Source organism: Ziziphus jujuba, chromosome 4, assembly GCF_031755915.1.
Source record: "Ziziphus jujuba cultivar Dongzao chromosome 4, ASM3175591v1".
NCBI classification, from domain to species: Eukaryota; Viridiplantae; Streptophyta; class Magnoliopsida; order Rosales; family Rhamnaceae; genus Ziziphus; species Ziziphus jujuba.
This window is the reverse complement of record NC_083382.1, coordinates 16,730,951-16,748,812: the sequence shown is the minus strand read 5'-3', so window position 1 is coordinate 16,748,812 and position 17,862 is coordinate 16,730,951. Positions and strand designations below refer to the sequence as shown.

General features: G+C 32.2%; 1 protein-coding gene across 1 annotated transcript; it reads left to right on the top strand.

The window, feature by feature from the left end:
* Positions 1–501: 501 nt before the first annotated feature.
* Positions 502–5,090, top strand: LOC125419258 (DNA-directed RNA polymerase subunit beta'-like). Its single transcript, XM_060816786.1, has 3 exons — positions 502–615; positions 3,517–3,581; positions 4,403–5,090. Exons 1-3 carry the CDS (start codon positions 502–504, stop codon positions 5,088–5,090), a joined length of 867 nt encoding a protein of 288 aa, XP_060672769.1.
* The last annotated feature ends 12,772 nt before the right edge of the window (positions 5,091–17,862 follow it).

Here is a 17,862-nt window from a genome sequence, read left to right as displayed (position 1 = left end):
TTTGCCTTAGGATTAGTCAGTTCTATTTCTCTCGATGGGGGGCAAGGGAAGGGATATAACTCAGCGGTAGAGTGTCACCTTGACGTGGTGGAAGTCATCAGTTCGAGCCTGATTATCGATCATTTTCTTTTTTGTTCAATACGCCCTGCAATTTGTACTTGAATTCCTTTTGTACCCGCCTGCTCAGTTAATTCAATAGCTTTTTTTATTGCTTTGCGAAATGAAACTCTATTTTTTAATTGTCCGGCTATAAATTCCGCAAGAATATTAGGGTTTCCATAAGGGAGGTACGGCTACTCCCTGAAGGAGGAACAGACAGATAGATGAACAACAGAGGAAGAAAGCGACTAATGACTGACAGCTAACAAGACTTACAGCGTAAGGCGCGCCCTATTAGTAAGGCTACTAATAATAAAGCGCTATTACCCCTAGACAATGTGTGGTTGGTAAACAAGGATCGGTTTTTTAGCAAGGTACGGAATGTATCGTCAAATATTCAATATGGCGAACCCCACTCAGCGGAATATGGAGGTACTTATGGCAGAACGGGCTAATCTGGCCTTTCACAATAAAGTGATAGATGGAACTGCCATTAAACGGCTAAGGAAACATCCGGTGAATTCGTGACACTCCAATACCAATGGACGTACCGAAGCCAATCCTTCATCCAGTTCCTGAGAAAAGACCACTCAAGGAAGTCCCGGACCCTCCGCTTCAATTGGTATTTTTTCACGAAAAGCAAACATGAGATAACAAATCCAGTCTTTCACTAAGATTTCGAATAGCTGTCCCGAATTCAAGTTGATTATGTTTCGACTGTTAGCCAGTGTGTATCATCTTACGCGAATAGAGTATGGTATAGATCAACCGGAAGAAGTATGCATAAAAGTATTTGCCCCAAGGAGGAATCCTAGAATTCCGTCTGTTTTCTGGGTTTGGAATCTCTTATGATATGTTGGGAATCTCTTATAATTATCAATTTTTTTTATAACTTATAAAATATAAAATAAAAATCAAACTAAAAAAAAAATTTAAACAACTTCAAAAAAAAAAACTGAAACTAGATTACTTTTCGAGTCAAATCAATTCAGATTTTTCCCAATCTTGGATTATTTATTTGTTGCACAAAAAAAACTTTTTGAATTCCTCGTAGAAAGAGATTTCGCTAACGAAAAAGCTTTCAATGCTGCCGAATATCCCTTCCTTTTCCAAATATTTTTCCGAATGCGTTTTTTTGATATAGAGGTGCGCTTTTTTGGAACTGCCATTAAAAAATTCTAATAGGTTATTCATTACCAGGGTTGGATGTCAAAGACATCTATTGTTCAAAACCAATTGTTCTTTACTATTAATTATAATTATCGATCTATTTATTTTCTAGATTGTACTTCCTTTATAAAAATATGGATCTAGAAAAATCGCATAAAATATTACTAGCAACATAAACAATATGGTGGTTTTTAAAAATAAAATAAATTTTTTTTATTTGTTTTTTTTTTCTATTCCATACAATTTGATACAACATCTGGAAGAAAGATTTGTATTTATTTTATTGGTAGTCTTATATCTTCCTTCAAATTGATATCTTCTATATCTATAGAATCTACTATGCAATAGAACTAGAATTGATTGGAGTTGATATGAGAAAAAAAAAACAAATACAAAGAAAAAACCTTTGCCTTTCTATCTCTGTCTAGTTTTTTTTTTTCGTCATCTGAAATTTTATACATGGAATAAAATACATCGAAATGTTTAATAACCCAACCCCTATCTTTATTCTTTATTAAAAAAAAAACTTTAGTAATTTGTTTCTATTAATTATTCATTTTATTTAATTGGTCAAGCTCGATAAATGAGTAAATCTAATTTAATTTTAAAAAGTGGAATGAGACTAGTAGTTAATCTGCGAAACGATACAGGATAGATGGTTTTATAATAGCTATTTTAGGAATTCCTTCTTTAAATTTTATATAAAGTCACGTGTTGTAGTCATAGTTTCTTTATCATAACCTTTCCGACAAATGTCTTTTATTGGAATAGAAGACAATCAATCGGTTCAAATTCGTTACTGATTCTGAATAATCCAACTAAAACTAAAATAAATAACTTTTATTTAATGAGTTAAATTATTATGAGTTAAATTAGGGTTATTTATGCTTCATATATTTATGCTTCATATCACAATAAAAAACTGTTTTTGGTGAAATTTTTTATCCTTGCTCTATATATATAAATAAATTATTGTAATACGTAATAGTAATAAAAATGTAAATTTTCATTTTTTGTATCTTCATAAAATTTGACTTAATAATTTAATAAAAAAACATATTTCTTTTTCACTAGTAACTTGGTCATATCGTTTGACCAACTCTAACCTCTTGATTTGAAATATTTGAGGTAGTTGAGAAAGATTCAGAATAATTAAAGCTATAAAATTCTATTTCAGTTTTGTATATCTTAACTTTTTTTATTAACTGACCCTTTTCAAAAGAAATAAAAGCCGGTGAATCAGAAACAATTAATTAAGATAAAAAGATTCTTTTTTATGGAATATACATATCAATATTCATGGATCATACCTTTCATTCCCCTTCCAACTCCTATGTTAATAGGAGTAGGACTTCTACTTTTTCCAACGGCAATAAAAAATCTTCGCCGTATGTGGGTTTTTCCTAGTGTTTTACTGTTAAGTATAGTTATGATTTTTTCCGCCCATATATTTATTCAACAAATAAATAACAGTTCTATTTATCTATCTGTATGGTCTTGGACCATCAATAATTATTTTTCTTTAGAATTTGGCTACTTAATTGATCCACTTACTTCTCTTATGTTAATATTAATCACTACTGTTGGAATTATGGTTCTTATTTATAGTGATAATTATATGTCTCATGATCAGGGATATTTGAGATTTTTTGCTTATATGAGTTTTTCTAATACTTCAATGTTAGGATTAGTTACTAGTTCAAATTTGATACAAATTTATTTTTTTTGGGAATTAGTTGGAATGTGTTCTTATCTATTAATAGGTTTTTGGTTCACCCGACCTATTGCAGCAACTGCTTGTCAAAAGGCGTTTGTAACTAATCGTGTAGGGGATTTTGGGTTATTATTAGGAATTTTAGGTTTTTATTGGATAACGGGTAGTTTAGAATTTAGGGATTTGTTTGAAATATTCAATAACGTGGTTGATAACAATGAAGTTGATTTTTTATTTGTTACTTTGTGTGCCTGTCTATTATTTGCCGGTGCAGTTGCTAAATCTGCCCAATTCCCCCTTCATGTATGGTTACCCGATGCTATGGAAGGACCTACCCCTATTTCCGCTCTTATACACGCTGCTACTATGGTAGCAGCCGGAATTTTTCTTGTAGCTCGGCTTCTTCCGCTTTTCATAGTTATACCTTTCATAATGAATCTAATAGCTTTTATTGGGATAATAACATTACTTTTAGGAGCCACTTTAGTAAGAATGCTAGTTCTTACTGTTCATATGTTATGATATGAATATAGCGGGAAGGCCCAGAGATCATAAAGGATGGGATGGGAATGGAGGCATTCCAGCCCAACATACTCCGGTGAATGGGTCGAGAGAGATAGGGAGGGGCGTCTGGATCTGACATGTCTCTTGGTAGGAGTAACATGAAGCTCAGAATTATGGGTGTGTTCAATACTCCCAAGTAAAAAGGGAATTGGTCTATGGTCGATTCAGTAACAAATAAATAGAAATTTGTACCTCGTGAAAAAAAAGACTTCTTTTGTGGCATTAACCATTTCCTTTCTTTCTAAACGAAAGAAATTCTGTCGAAATAAGCAAAATAAGAAAATATGTCATGGTTGCAGGAGTCTATCCATCGCATATAGGCTTTAAGGATATCATGAAATAACCGTCGAGGCGAAGTAGGGACCTAAAAGATTGAACGGAACGATACATAGACAAGTAAATACCTTATGAATTCTAAGGCCCTCCTTTACTTTAATTAAAATTAAGGGGATTCATCATTCGAAGGGAAGTAGACTACTCAAGAATTTCACATTTCATTTATTTTATTATGCCATAATTAAATAAAGAATTCAATTCATAAAATATACTAAAACAAATAAATAAAATGAATCAATGAAATGTTGCTTGACCTTCTTTTGGAACTTGAGTAAGGAGTAGATTTTTGGGGGTTTTTATAGAATTTGAAAGTGGAAACGAAACCCCTTTCTTTTCTTTATCTTTTTTGGTGTAACTACTTGAGCCGGATGAGAGGAAACTTTCACGTCCGATTTTGAGGGGGGGAGATCCGATAGGATCCTATCCAAATTTTTCTTTTGCTAGGCCCATAACTAAAAAACCCACTTTCTTATGATTACGAGGTTCATTCGAATATGAGATCCAATCCTGGAAATACAGCATCCCACTTTTTTTTACTACCCAAGGCTTCGAGACATTTCAAAATCGAGAAATTTCTACTGGAGCAAGTGCTATCCGAGAACAATTAGCTGATCTGGATTTGCGAATTATTATAGATTATTCGTTGGTAGAATGGAAAGAATTAGGGGAAGAAAGCCCCACAGGTAATGAATGGGAAGATCAAAAAGTTGGAAGAAGAAGGGATTTTTTGGTTAGACGCATGGAATTAGCTAAGAATTTTATTCGAACAAATATAGAACCCGAGTGGATGGTTTTATGTCTATTACCAGTTCTTCCTCCCGAGTTGAGACCTATTATTCAGATAGATGGGGGTAAACTAATGAGCTCGGATATTAATGAACTCTATAGAAGAGTTATCTATCGGAACAATACTCTTATCGATCTATTAACCACAAGTAGATCTACGCCAGGGGAATTAGTAATGTGTCAGGAGAAATTGGTACAAGAAGCCGTGGATACACTTCTTGATAATGGAATCCGCGGACAACCAATGAGGGACGGTCATAATAAGGCTTACAAGTCGTTTTCAGATGTAATTGAAGGCAAAGAAGGAAGATTTCGTGAGACACTGCTTAGCAAACGTGTTGATTATTCGGGGCGTAAACGCTTACTAAAAGACTTACTTTCATTAGGCCAGCGTGAAACTAAGAAAGAGAGATGTTCCTAAAGCGGCATGCAAGCAAACTGTGCACGCTAAGAGAAAAGGAGAGATGTTCGCAATTACTACCACAAGAAAGCCGCTCCCCTACCCCTATGACGGCGAAGATCAAGGCCAGGCAGGTTTTCTCAATCGGTGAATAGTTATGTGATGCCCCGACGAGCATCCTGCGGATATAATAAATAATGGAAATAACAATAAAAATAACCATAATAAATAATAATAACAATTACAATAATAATAATAATAATAGCAATGATATTAATGATAATGATAACAATAATAGATAAATAACTAAATAATAATAACAATAAAAATTATATTAATAACAACAATAACAATAAAGGCAAATAAAAGAAATATTAAAAAATCAAGTCTAAATAGATAAGGTAATATAAGAAAAAAAAATTTAAAATTTATAAATGTACTACGAAATATGCGCACTCGTACTAGAGGTGTATGGTGCCATATAACATGCTAAGCGATCCAATGATATCAACTATCGTCAATATCTTATTACCAATACAGTCTGAGATGGTTGCCTATAATGGCTGTCCAACCCTTTGGATTCATAGGCAATATAATTACAAGGCTAAGGTATTCATGGATCGAATATGATCATCACCCCTTTATGGTGTGGTACAAACAAACATAACATAGTATATCTATATAAATCTATGCTCGTACATATATGAAAAAGATACTTAAAGCATCATATGATAAACCAGTGGTGCCAGACAGTATCCAACATTCTAAGCACTACCTAATAGGGAGGCTAAAAAGAGAAAGTTGCAGTCGGTCACTTTGGCGTCCTGCGGCGTCGATTGCTTATAACTTGCCATGGCTAAAGCAATTATCTTTCGACTAAAAGGATGGCTGAGACTCACTGTACAAATATACTTGACATACCTCGGACCCATAGCTCCTATAGGATGACCATATATATATATATATATATATGCACATACTACTCCGTAATGACAGCCATGTTGCAGCCAGGGAGGGAGACAGCTATGGCTATCCTTCTCAATGTAGCTCATAAGGACGACTATGAATATAACTTACGCGCTTATCCATAACCATAATAAACAACCATCCTGGGACCAAAGAAAGGGCGACTAATGCTCACTGTGCAAATATATACTTGCTGACCCATATGTCCATGACACCCACAGAATAACCATAATATAATATACAATCATCCTTGTCCATGGAAGGGGACGGCTTATGATCACTATATAATACTTGCCAACCCTAAGATTCGTGGCACACCACTGGACAACCATACAAACTTGTGTGCTTAACAACAATGCATTACAAGATGCTAATACTGTATGTGCATCTAAAACCATTAAAATCATAATCAAATAAATATCATCGGGCTCAATACATCCTTTTTAAACCTAAAAGATTGCATATTTCTTTTTAAACCATCATCATAAATCCATCAATTTAGATATTTCAATTTTTACCACCATAAAACCAAATTCATGAATAAATAATTAATTAAATGCATATATATATATATATATATATATTTTATCACCATAATTTGACATAAATACTTTCTCAAACCTTCAAAATTAATTTATACAAAAAATATCATTCAGACCACATAAAATTTTATATATAATTAAATACATAAGAATATATTTTATTGTGCGTCGTAACCTCAACAATAGAACTAACAATAATTTAACAACTATTTAAAACTATAGTTTCCTTAATTTCAAAGATATAAATTTTGTATCATACATATTTAATTCAACATAATTTTGGCATCACAAATTCAAATAGAAATTTTATTAAATATCGAATACGTAAAACATATTTTTCAAATATTTAACACAAAACATACATAATTTAACAACCCAAAAAAAATTTGAAGCAGGATCACTCATACATATATATATATACATAAGTATGTATGTATATGCATATATAAACATATTCAATATGCATATATATATTTATATATTCACACACTTTTTCATATACATATACACATTCTTTCAACAATTAAATAAATGTATACACATACTCATATATTCAGAAAAAAAAATATATATATATATATATGTGCATCAACCTAACACATATCAACAGTGTACACTTATATTTATACACACACACATATATATACATACAAAACGTATATATTTACAAGCATACACATACATATGTGTACATAAACATGTATATATATATTCAATCTAATTCAATTTTTTTCCAATTTTTCACATTTAATTTAATATTTTATTTAAAAATGGCGTCTTTTTAAAAGCTCCACCACAATTCATAAAACAAGGTATCAATGGAACATGTTACTAACCTCCATTGGCCTCAATTTTACTAATGGTGGTTGGAAAATGGTGGGAAAGTTTTGGCCAAATTCCCCCTCTATGTATCTCACAAACCGTTTTGACTTTGGATGAACATAGGCCGTTTTTGAGATTAAGGGTCCAAAATAGGGGAGAGGGACTGATCACAAGGCCCAAAGCTGGCGGAAAGCCGGCCAATCGGAGGAACATCGGCTACCAATGTAAGGGGCCAATCTAGGCACGCCCGTCGGCCAAATGGCCAGAGACTTGAGGGCCGGGGTCACCAGCCATGGGCCACCATGTCGACTGGCGCATGTGGCTTCCAATGAGCAGGGTGTGCTCCTTTGCCCTACACCTAAAGAAAGAGAGAAAAAGGGAGAGTAAAGAGAGATAAAAGGAAGAGAGAGAGAGAGAGAGAGAGAGGGAGGGAGAAGTGAGAGAAATTAGTTTGGGAGAGGGAAGAGAGTGGCACGTGAGGGAGAGAGGAGAGGGAAAAAAAGAAAAGAAAAAGAAAAAAGAGGGAGAGGGAGAGAGAAAATAAAATAAAAAATGTATATATTTATTAATGTTTTTATTATGAATTTATAGTGACATGTGGCACTTTTCTATTACGACATGTGGCCCTTTTCCATCATGACACATGGCACCTTCCAAGTAGTGACACATGGTGCAACTTAAGGATTCCCTCAATTGTTTTATACCCAGTAAAAATTAGTCTAAGAAAACACGGACACAACTTTACAGATCCGTAACTTTTCAACTGCAGGTCCAAATTAAGAGTGCCACCAGTCTACAAACTCATATCGACAAGCACTTCCATATAACACATGGATCGACACCAAAATCTATGTAAATAAAAAGTCAACTCCAGACTCGTTGATCAGTCCGGATCGCATACTATTTTGACCATAACTTCCTATTCTTAGCTATAATTTTGGCATACTACCAGTGTAAGAACTCGTGTCAACAAGTACTTTACATGGTACTTCGGTTAACATGAAATTCTACCTATAGTAAAAAGTCAACTGTGAGACCCACTCGATCAATTCTTGTCAACCTTGGTAAAAAATTCGAGGCATTTTCTCAGGTCAGGGTGTTACATCAAGGCCAAAGATCAAAGATTCAATCTATCATAAAAACAAAAGCGACAAAAGCAAAATCCAAATAGAATCCCACATGCAAACATTGTCTTCATAAATATTCAAGAACTATATTACAAACATCCAAGGAATTTAAAGAAGAAAGTAGAAATGAAAAGATTTACAACAGGTGATGGCTCTTCCAAACAAAACCCAAAGTTTTAGGCTTTTCAAGAACTCCAAACCCTAGAGCTTCTCTACTAGAAATGCCTTTTCTCTTTAAATTGTTGTGTCTATAATGATGGATTGTATGATTCTTTTTAGATAGATATTTAGCCAAATCTTAAATGCTTCCTTTAATCTTTACCTTTTAAAGTTTACTTTCCACCACATGCCTCATTAATGACTTAGCGTTTAGATATAAGAATCCACACTTAATAACAATGAGCTTCATAAAGGGTTCCACGTGTGAGAAAGAGCAAGGTATATGGTTTGTGCACTTCAAAGGTTAAATGGGTACACCATTTCCTTCTTTCCTTGGCCAAGCACTGGCATGGGCTTTACAAATACCAAGTGAGCATGCCATGACTCTCTTCTTCCTTGAATGAACTTGGTATTTGCACTTCATAGGAGGAATTGGACATAACTAGTTACTATACCCCAACTCTTGGAAGCTTTAAGATGGCATGTATACTTCATGGAATAAACTGGACATGCCTTAGCTTAACTCCAAGGGTTATATCTTCATGTCTCTTACTTAACTAAAACTACTCCATTATGCTCCTAAACTTTAAATTTTAGAAAACATTCATCAAAATAATTATTCGAACTTTTTTCTTGTAAAAAGAGTACAACGCATATAAAAAACAACTAAAAGCTTGAGAAATCAAACAAATAATTAAGCTTATGTAGGCTACATTACTCACTGATCATGCTTGCTTTTGCTTTCACTCTTCTTGTCCATTTATTCACTCAAACTCAATCTTTTGAGCATGAATCTTCAACCATCTCATAATGTTCTTCATTAGACACATCAAGATTAATAATTATCTTTTTTACCTTTTGAATTTATCAACATTCTCCTCTAATGTAATGTTTTACCCTCTGTTTGTTCATACGAAACAAATTTCCTTCCTTAGCTTGAAGTTCAATTACACCTTAAGGAAACACTTAAGTAATTTTAAAAGACCTTGACCACTTTGACTTCAATTTTCCTGAAAATAACTTCAAAAGAGAGTTGTGAAGAAGTGCTTGTTAGCCTGGATGAAACTCATGCTTCAAGATATTATTATCATGCCATTTCTTGGTAAGATCTTTGAAAATTCAAGAACTTTCATAGGCTTCATCCCATAATTCCTCCAGTTCATTGAGCTCTAACATTCCTTTTTCGCATGAAGCTGTAAGATGAAACTGATTCTCTTTATAGCCTTAAAAGCTCTATGCTCAAGCTCAACGGTAGATGACAAAGTTTCTCAAAAACAAGGCAATAAGAACTCATTCCAATGTTTGTTTTGAAAGCCATCCTTTATAACCATAAAGTGTCATCAAGCTTGATTGATCAATCTTTTATGTTGATGTTCACCATCTTCTAACGAATTTGCCTAATCTCTATATTAAAAACATTGGCATGCCCATTAGCTTAAGGATGAAAGGCTAATGGCACTTCGTGTCTCACTTTATACTTGCTCAAAAAGGAATTGAACAATATATTACAAAAATCTGAACCCTTGTTTCTAATAATAGATATAGAAGTCCCAAATCTAGAAAAGATGTTATTTTGAAGGAATTTTAAAACTACCTTTACATCATTAGTTAGAGTTGCAATTAACTAAGCGTAAACAGAATCCACTATGAGCAACACATATTAATTCCCAAAAGAATATGGTAATGTTCCCATAAAACAATCCCTTCAAACATAAAAAAATTTCAAGTTCCAAGATATTGTTCATTGGAAATTCATGTTGAGATATATTATTACCCACTCTTTCATAAGTTTTGACCTAAGCATAAGTGTCTTTAAGGAGTGTTGACTAATAAAATCCTAGTTGTAGAATTTTAGAAGCGATTCTTGAAGCTCCAAAGTGATGACCACATTGTATAGAATGACAGTTGGAGAATATTTAGCACTTCATCCTTTGAAATACATCATCTATCCTTTGAAATACATGATCTATCAATTTGATTATAACATTTCTTGTGCAAATAAGGGTTATCCTATAAGTAGCTTCTTGTATTATGTAAGAAGTCTAGACTGTTGAATTAGTTGAGTACTAGTTCTTTCAGATATTTACACATCATTGGCTAATGTTTTTTTTTTTTATTATATCCCACTTGGAAACATCATTTGATTGTAGTGGATACATAATTTAGTTGATTGGACATCCTACTATAGAGTTCAAATGTTGAGATAGCAAACCTTGAAGGTGGTGTTGTTTTGGAAATCCAACCCTTAAAGGGGGACTTCATTAGACTAGCAATCCATTCATTATTGAACATGTGACTATGCTTTTGGAGCTTTTTCGTCTCTGAGTTATTAGCTCTCTTAGATCTTCTCTTTTCATTGGTTCTTTTTCCTAAAATGACTCCGCTTGATGTCTACTAAGTACATGCTTTCATGCCTTGCCATCTATTGAAAGCACTTATCTTTTCCTACTAGTCTTTGGTCTTTTGTGATGATCTCTAGGCTAAGTGCCCACAATGACTTGGTTCATGATGGCTCTAGACTTCAAGGCCTACAGTTCCTTTCGATTATGATTTCTCATAAGCTTAAGATTCACTCTTTCATGCTACTTATCACTTCTAAAGGGCTATGTTCCTCTTTGATTGTCCTTTTCTACCTGCCTAGGCTTTCATTAAAGCTTGGGTGACTAGCCTCTAGAAGCACTAAGCCACAAAGATAATTTAACTACTTAAGGATATTTAAGTTGATTATGCAGATATCTTTGTTTGTAGGCACTAGTGTTTGATGCCCTATTTATATTTTTGCAAGTCCCATATAAAGAGCCAATATATAATCATTCCAGTAGGTTGGTTAATTTTATTGTCATCTATGATTTATATTGTCATGTTGTTGGAGAATAAACTCACTTTTTAAATAATTGAACCTAAATTTGGGTTCTATTTTGATGGTACAAATTCCTGCATAGTGAAAGTACCCTTATTCGACAAATTAAACTATTGATGTACAAAATCTATTTACTATGTGGCTACTATGTAAATGAGTTGAACCATGGATTAAACTGCAAAGTAATGAAGAGGGTGAAGAATCTATGGGTACTAGTGTGGTGCTGACCAAAGAAATTTCAAATTTAAGTTAGAAAGTTTATTTGAATGCTGAAAAATTGTAGAGTTTGCTAGTTGGATCTACCTTACTTAAGGGGCATAATAATGTATTTATAGCTTTGATCATGTGATTTCCTTGAGGAACAATGAAACGCACCCCAACCTTAATAAGTTGAACCACATGGCAAAATAAAGAAATACAAGTTCAAGTGAAATCCTAACCTAGAATGACATCATTTGTACCTCCTAGAAGATGGATAACAAGTTTGTTTAAGGACTTGATTAGTTGTGTTTGTCTTGAATGTGTTGAGAAGTATGTTGGCTTAGCCAATTTGATGACCCAAACATTGAGTTCTAGTACTTCATTCCTCTTTAATAAGCATAACTTGTTTGAGTCTTACCACTGCTTGTGTTGGACTTTTAGTGGGATCATTCACTATTTGCTTCTACTTTTATATTATATCTCAAGAGCAGAATATTGGATGACATTTGATGTCGTGCCTTGTACTATTCTCAGTAGTCTATGAACATAATCATTGGCTCATGTTGTGGAAAAGGAGAGACCCTTGGGTTGAATTTAACTCTAAATTATTGATGTAGAATATTCAATGTGCGTTAGGTATTAGTTTGGGAGAATCATAAGCAAAAGCATAATGCTTGTGGGCAACCTATTGAGTTTGAACTCATGGCAATCATGGATCACTTGTGCATGCCCCGTATATACCTCTAAGTCCAATGCAACACATTGGCTAGGAGTAGGACTGTATTGGAAGGGCTTTCCAGGTTCATATATTCCTCAGAAGATTATAATTATATATTAATATATGGGTTAATATCATATAAACCCCTTGTATTTCAGCCATGTTTTAAAACGTACTCTTTAATTTGTAACAATTTGGAAACACCGTTTAACTTTAGTCAATTTCCGTTACATTTAATTGAAAAAAAGGTAAAATGGTAATTGAAGATTGTTAAAAATTTGAAGGTGAAAATTTTTTAAGAACGTGCAATATCTTATATATAAAATATATATATATATATATATATATATATATATAATGTATTTTGAATAATACATTGATATTAGATATAGTAACACCACCCAAAATTTATTCCCACTTTTACCAAAATGTTGGAAAAAAGACCCAATAAAAAAAAAAAAATTGGAGAGTGGAATGAAGAAGACCCATTGTTACCACTCTTACCACGAAGACCCACTTTTCTTTTTCTTCTTCTTCTCTTCTTCTTAAACTACTTGATTTGCAGATGAAGCAACAAAGAAAGAGAACAAATAATAATAATAATAAAACCTTTTTCCTTCTACTTGATTTACAGATGAAGCAATAAAGAAAGATAAATAAATAACCATAATAAACACTTTATTATTATTATTTTTTTTTCTCCTTTGTGATTTGCTGATCCAATGGATTGAAGAAGCAAAAAGGGGACCAAAAAAAAAAAAAAAGGAAAAAAAAAAAGCTTTATTTATTAGCAGATCTAGGATATTGAAAAAAGAAAAAGAAAAAAAGAAAATACATATGGAATGGATTTTTATTTGCGGGTTTTAATTCCTTAATTTTGGTTTTAAATTTTATCTGTGGGTTTTTTCACTGTTGGTTTCAAATTTTACATATGTTTGTTGGGATATTTTCTTTTTTCTATTTATTTATTTTATTTTATTTTTTTGTGATGAGTTAATTCTTCTTCATTCTTTGGTCATTTTGGTGGACAGGAAGCAGGAGAATTGTGAAACCTATCTGCTTTTTTTGCTTCTTTCATATGCAGATTGCAAGCCATGAGATCCTCGTTGGGTTGTATCAAGAAGAATAAGCAAAACCGAGAATCATTTGCATTTTTCCTTTATATATATATATATATATATATATATGTAATGCATTTTACTTATAAATTAATAGAAAAAAAGTAGTTTTTTTTTTTTTTTTGTAAATATAGAAAAAAAATTAGTTTAAAATTTTTTTAAGAAAATTGTATTATAAATCAAATTTAAAATTTAAAAAAAAAATATTTATATATATATATTTATAAAAAATAATAGAAACTAAAAATACATATTTATGCAAAATATTTAATCAAATTTTGTTATGGTAAAGTAATAAGAATATTTTTTTATAATAAAATAACATGATTAATTGATATAATTAGTTATTTGCCAAATTTTACATATCTAAATGCATCTAATTTTTTGTTAAATTATCTAAATATATCGATATACATAATAAAACTTAAGAAAAAGATTGATGCAAAATTTTGTTAAAAGAAAATATGAGAATAGTAATGTAACAAAACTAAATAAGTAATTTTTTTGGGGGTTATTGGTACAGTTACCTCTCAACCTTTATCCTCACTTGCATTTTGCCTCGTAACTTTTTTATTTATATATATATATATATATATTTTGCACTTTACCCTTCAACTCTAATTCCATTTGCACCTTTGGTATAAAACCTCTTTTTCATTAATGAGATGATAAAAATGCATGTGCTAAGTCTTATGAACCTTATTTGCATCATCTGCAACCTTAGTTTACCCTTGAAAATCTCTTTTGCATCATCTGTAGCATAACTGGCTTTGTGAATGGTTACATTCTTATAGGAATTCATCATACTTGAATTCATGTTTAAATCATACCTCCATGTCCTTAACAAAAAAATCTAGGCTAGCGATGTGAAGGTCAATGAGAGAAAACAACTCAAGTACAAGGTGGATGCAATTGTGCAGACTTGCTTAAGATTTGTGATCTTAATGAACCTTCATTGTCTGCTGCCAAAGAGTATTCAATTCTTTTAAGATAATTTGTAAAAGGACATTATTTGGCATGAATTTATGCAGTATTGTCTCTTTAAAATCCTTCTTGATGGAAAGTGACCTTCTATAGCTCTGGTTCCCTCTCCTAGGAAAATGACCATATATGTTTGGGCTAGTAATTCCCTTTGTTAAAAGGTGGAAAAGAAATTTTCCATTTGAATTTTTTGCATTTTGATTTGGAATTCACGGATTTGCGATTGTATACCGGATATATGTAATTTTTTAATATGGAAATTTTGTTTTTAACAAAATCTATAACCTAGATTTTGTAGTAAATCATTTTTAAAATGGAATAGTGTGATTTGAAGCTTTTGATTTGGTTTGAAAAATCTTAAATTTCGTTCGAAATGGCCATACAATGGAAAATATATAGGCCAACATTTATCTAGATTGGATGCTACTTTTTCAGTATGATAACCCAAAAATTGAATAAAGGTTTTGATGCGAGCATTGAAATAAGAAGAGCACCTTTGAAATAACCAAAAAAGGAGATCAAATGAGGGAGTTTCATTAAGGTAAAAAACCAGGCCGTATGACCTATTTACCAACAAACTAGGTTGATCTAAAACCTAGCAAGGTGCTAAGGATATGTCATATGACTATTTGTTTGGTGTTTAAAAATTTGCTAATAATATGGTTTAGGAGACATGCATGTGCTGCGCATATGCATTTTTAATGGAAAATAGGTTTTATCCCAACAATGCAAACAAAATCATACGCTGGGGGGTAAAGTGCCTTAAAAAAAAAAAAAAGAAAAAAAAAAAAAGACGATTGGGGGACAAGTACAAGCCAGGCTAAAGGTTAGTGGGCAGCCACTCCAATAACCTTTTTTTTATTATAACTTTTTTTTTTTATTATTGTAATGCTTTTTGCTAGAATAGTAATAAGTATAAGTGTATGTATATAATATTAAACGTATAAGTAACTATTAAGTTATTTTATGATGCCATGTAGGAAAGAGAGTATTTTGGATGGAAATTAACAGCACAAAGGATATTTTTGAATTGTTTCAAACCATTGTGTACTTGTTGAAATAGGAGTAAAACATAAGGGGTCTATATGATATTAACCCTTAATATATATAATTTTGATTTATATGATAATAATTTGTCATCTAATAAAAATATTACAAAAGTTACGTTATATGATAATATTGTATTAACAATCTATGAGATCAACCTATTAAATATATAATTTTGAAATAGATGAATAACATTTAAACCAATTCTAAGAAATCTAACAGTTCGACTTTTAAAAGATTGGTTGCATGTAATATATACATATCTAAATTCATACATTTTATGCATGATAATCTATTGCAACTTTTATGGGAGAAATTGTTGTGCAATTTTCATTCGCAAGTTTATGAAAATATAAAATGATTATGGTGAGTAACGGAGTGTAGATCCCCCAAGGAATAAAGAATAATTGTGATTGTTTATATTCAATTATTATATTAACTAAATTAAAGCTTTGTCATTATTGGCAATTAAAATAATTAAACTAATCAATTAAAACTAAAATAATTAAAATTAAAGAAAAAACTTGAATTGATTAAGAATCAAGACAATAGTTATGAAAACACTAAGGTTTTGGATTCACTACTTAGAGCTCATATTCATTTTAATGCATGCAACCAAATCAAATAATGATATTTTTTTACCACACTTAATCTTTAAAAAGTAATCAAAAGATGATTTCTGAAACAATTGATTTAATTCACACAAGGCAATATAATTATTTTATAATTTAGATTGACTTAAGAGAGTCTTAGAACATGCAAATCCGAAAACTAGATTAACTTTCTTATGACAGCTAAGGTACAACTTGAACATGGTATGGTAATATTCCTATTTATCATGTAATTTGTGATGACCCATCCTGAGAAAACATCTTGAAATTGAATTTTTGAGTCAAATACCGAAGTTGACTAAATTTGACCCAGTTGGACTTCTAAGTGGAACCAAGTTTGACTTTCTTTTGGAGATGGAATTTGGTAAGCCTTGTATATTTGGGGAAAGCTCGTTGATATGAGTTCGCTGATTAGTGTCACATTTGATTTTGAGTTATGAATCAAAAGTTACAGCTCTATAAAATTTCGAGTGTGATATAACTTTTACATTGTCCAAACCTATGTGTTTCATCGTATGGTGGACTCAAGGTCTATATAAGGCCTATAAATACTTAGCTAGGATTTCTCATGTTTAGAAACTCTCCGAAAAGATCAAAATTACCAAAATACCTATAAGAAACCCTAAAACCCATATAGAACTTTAGGCTTGCTGGAAACCACCTTAGACCACTATCCACTACCACTATTTCATTCCATTTACCTATTTTTGGTCACCATTTCAATTCACATGCCTGACCATTTGGTAACCCACCTTTCAACGACCAAAACCTTAAATTTTTCCAGCGAATGGCCATAATACACGATGGCAATGGCCAGTTGAAGCTTATAGTGGTAGTTTTATTTCCACACAAGATTTAGCCTTTTTTCTAATGATTTTGCACCACATGCATTGGCCAGCCACCTTGCCCACCTCTAGATAAACCAACAACTGAAAATTCAAGTTATTTTAATTGGTGATGCAGCCATCATTAGTAGAAGAGTCTGGCCAAACTCTGTTCTAGCCAGCTTTTGGCCAACCTATGCCAAGTGAGCACCCTGCCCCACCTATTTTGAGCCTTCAAAATTCCCATCTGGTGTCCGTTCTCTCAGATTCTCCTTGGTTCAAAAGATACATGCTTCAGAGTAGCGTTTTGGCAATTTTTCAGCCACCAATGATGTAATTCTGACAAGGTGAGTACACCGTTGTAATCCTTGTGTCATGGGCTTTCCAACTATATTTCATTTGCTATTTTTCAATACCATTTGGGTATTTTCTTATTTTTTGTTACATCAGGTAAATTAGGTAAGTACCAGATAAAATTTATATTGTAGTTGGATGATTTAGGAGTAAAGGCAAGTTGTAAAAGTGTAATTGGAGTTTATTATAACTTTTTAGGAGTTACAGTTTTACAAACTGGAGCCTAGATTGAAAAACCCAATACCTAATGTTTAAAAATCTAAGAAAGTTAGGCTCTTGGTATTGAACATTGGGATTCATAAGTTGTCAGAATGAATTAGGCCTTGAACATGCACGCACAACTTATTTTATCAAATTATGGTCCTTGATTGGGTAATTTTAGATATATTTTAGGCATAGGGATGAAGATTGAAGATGATCCAATGGAGGAGCCGGTTTAAACTATGATCTATGAGTGAACTTT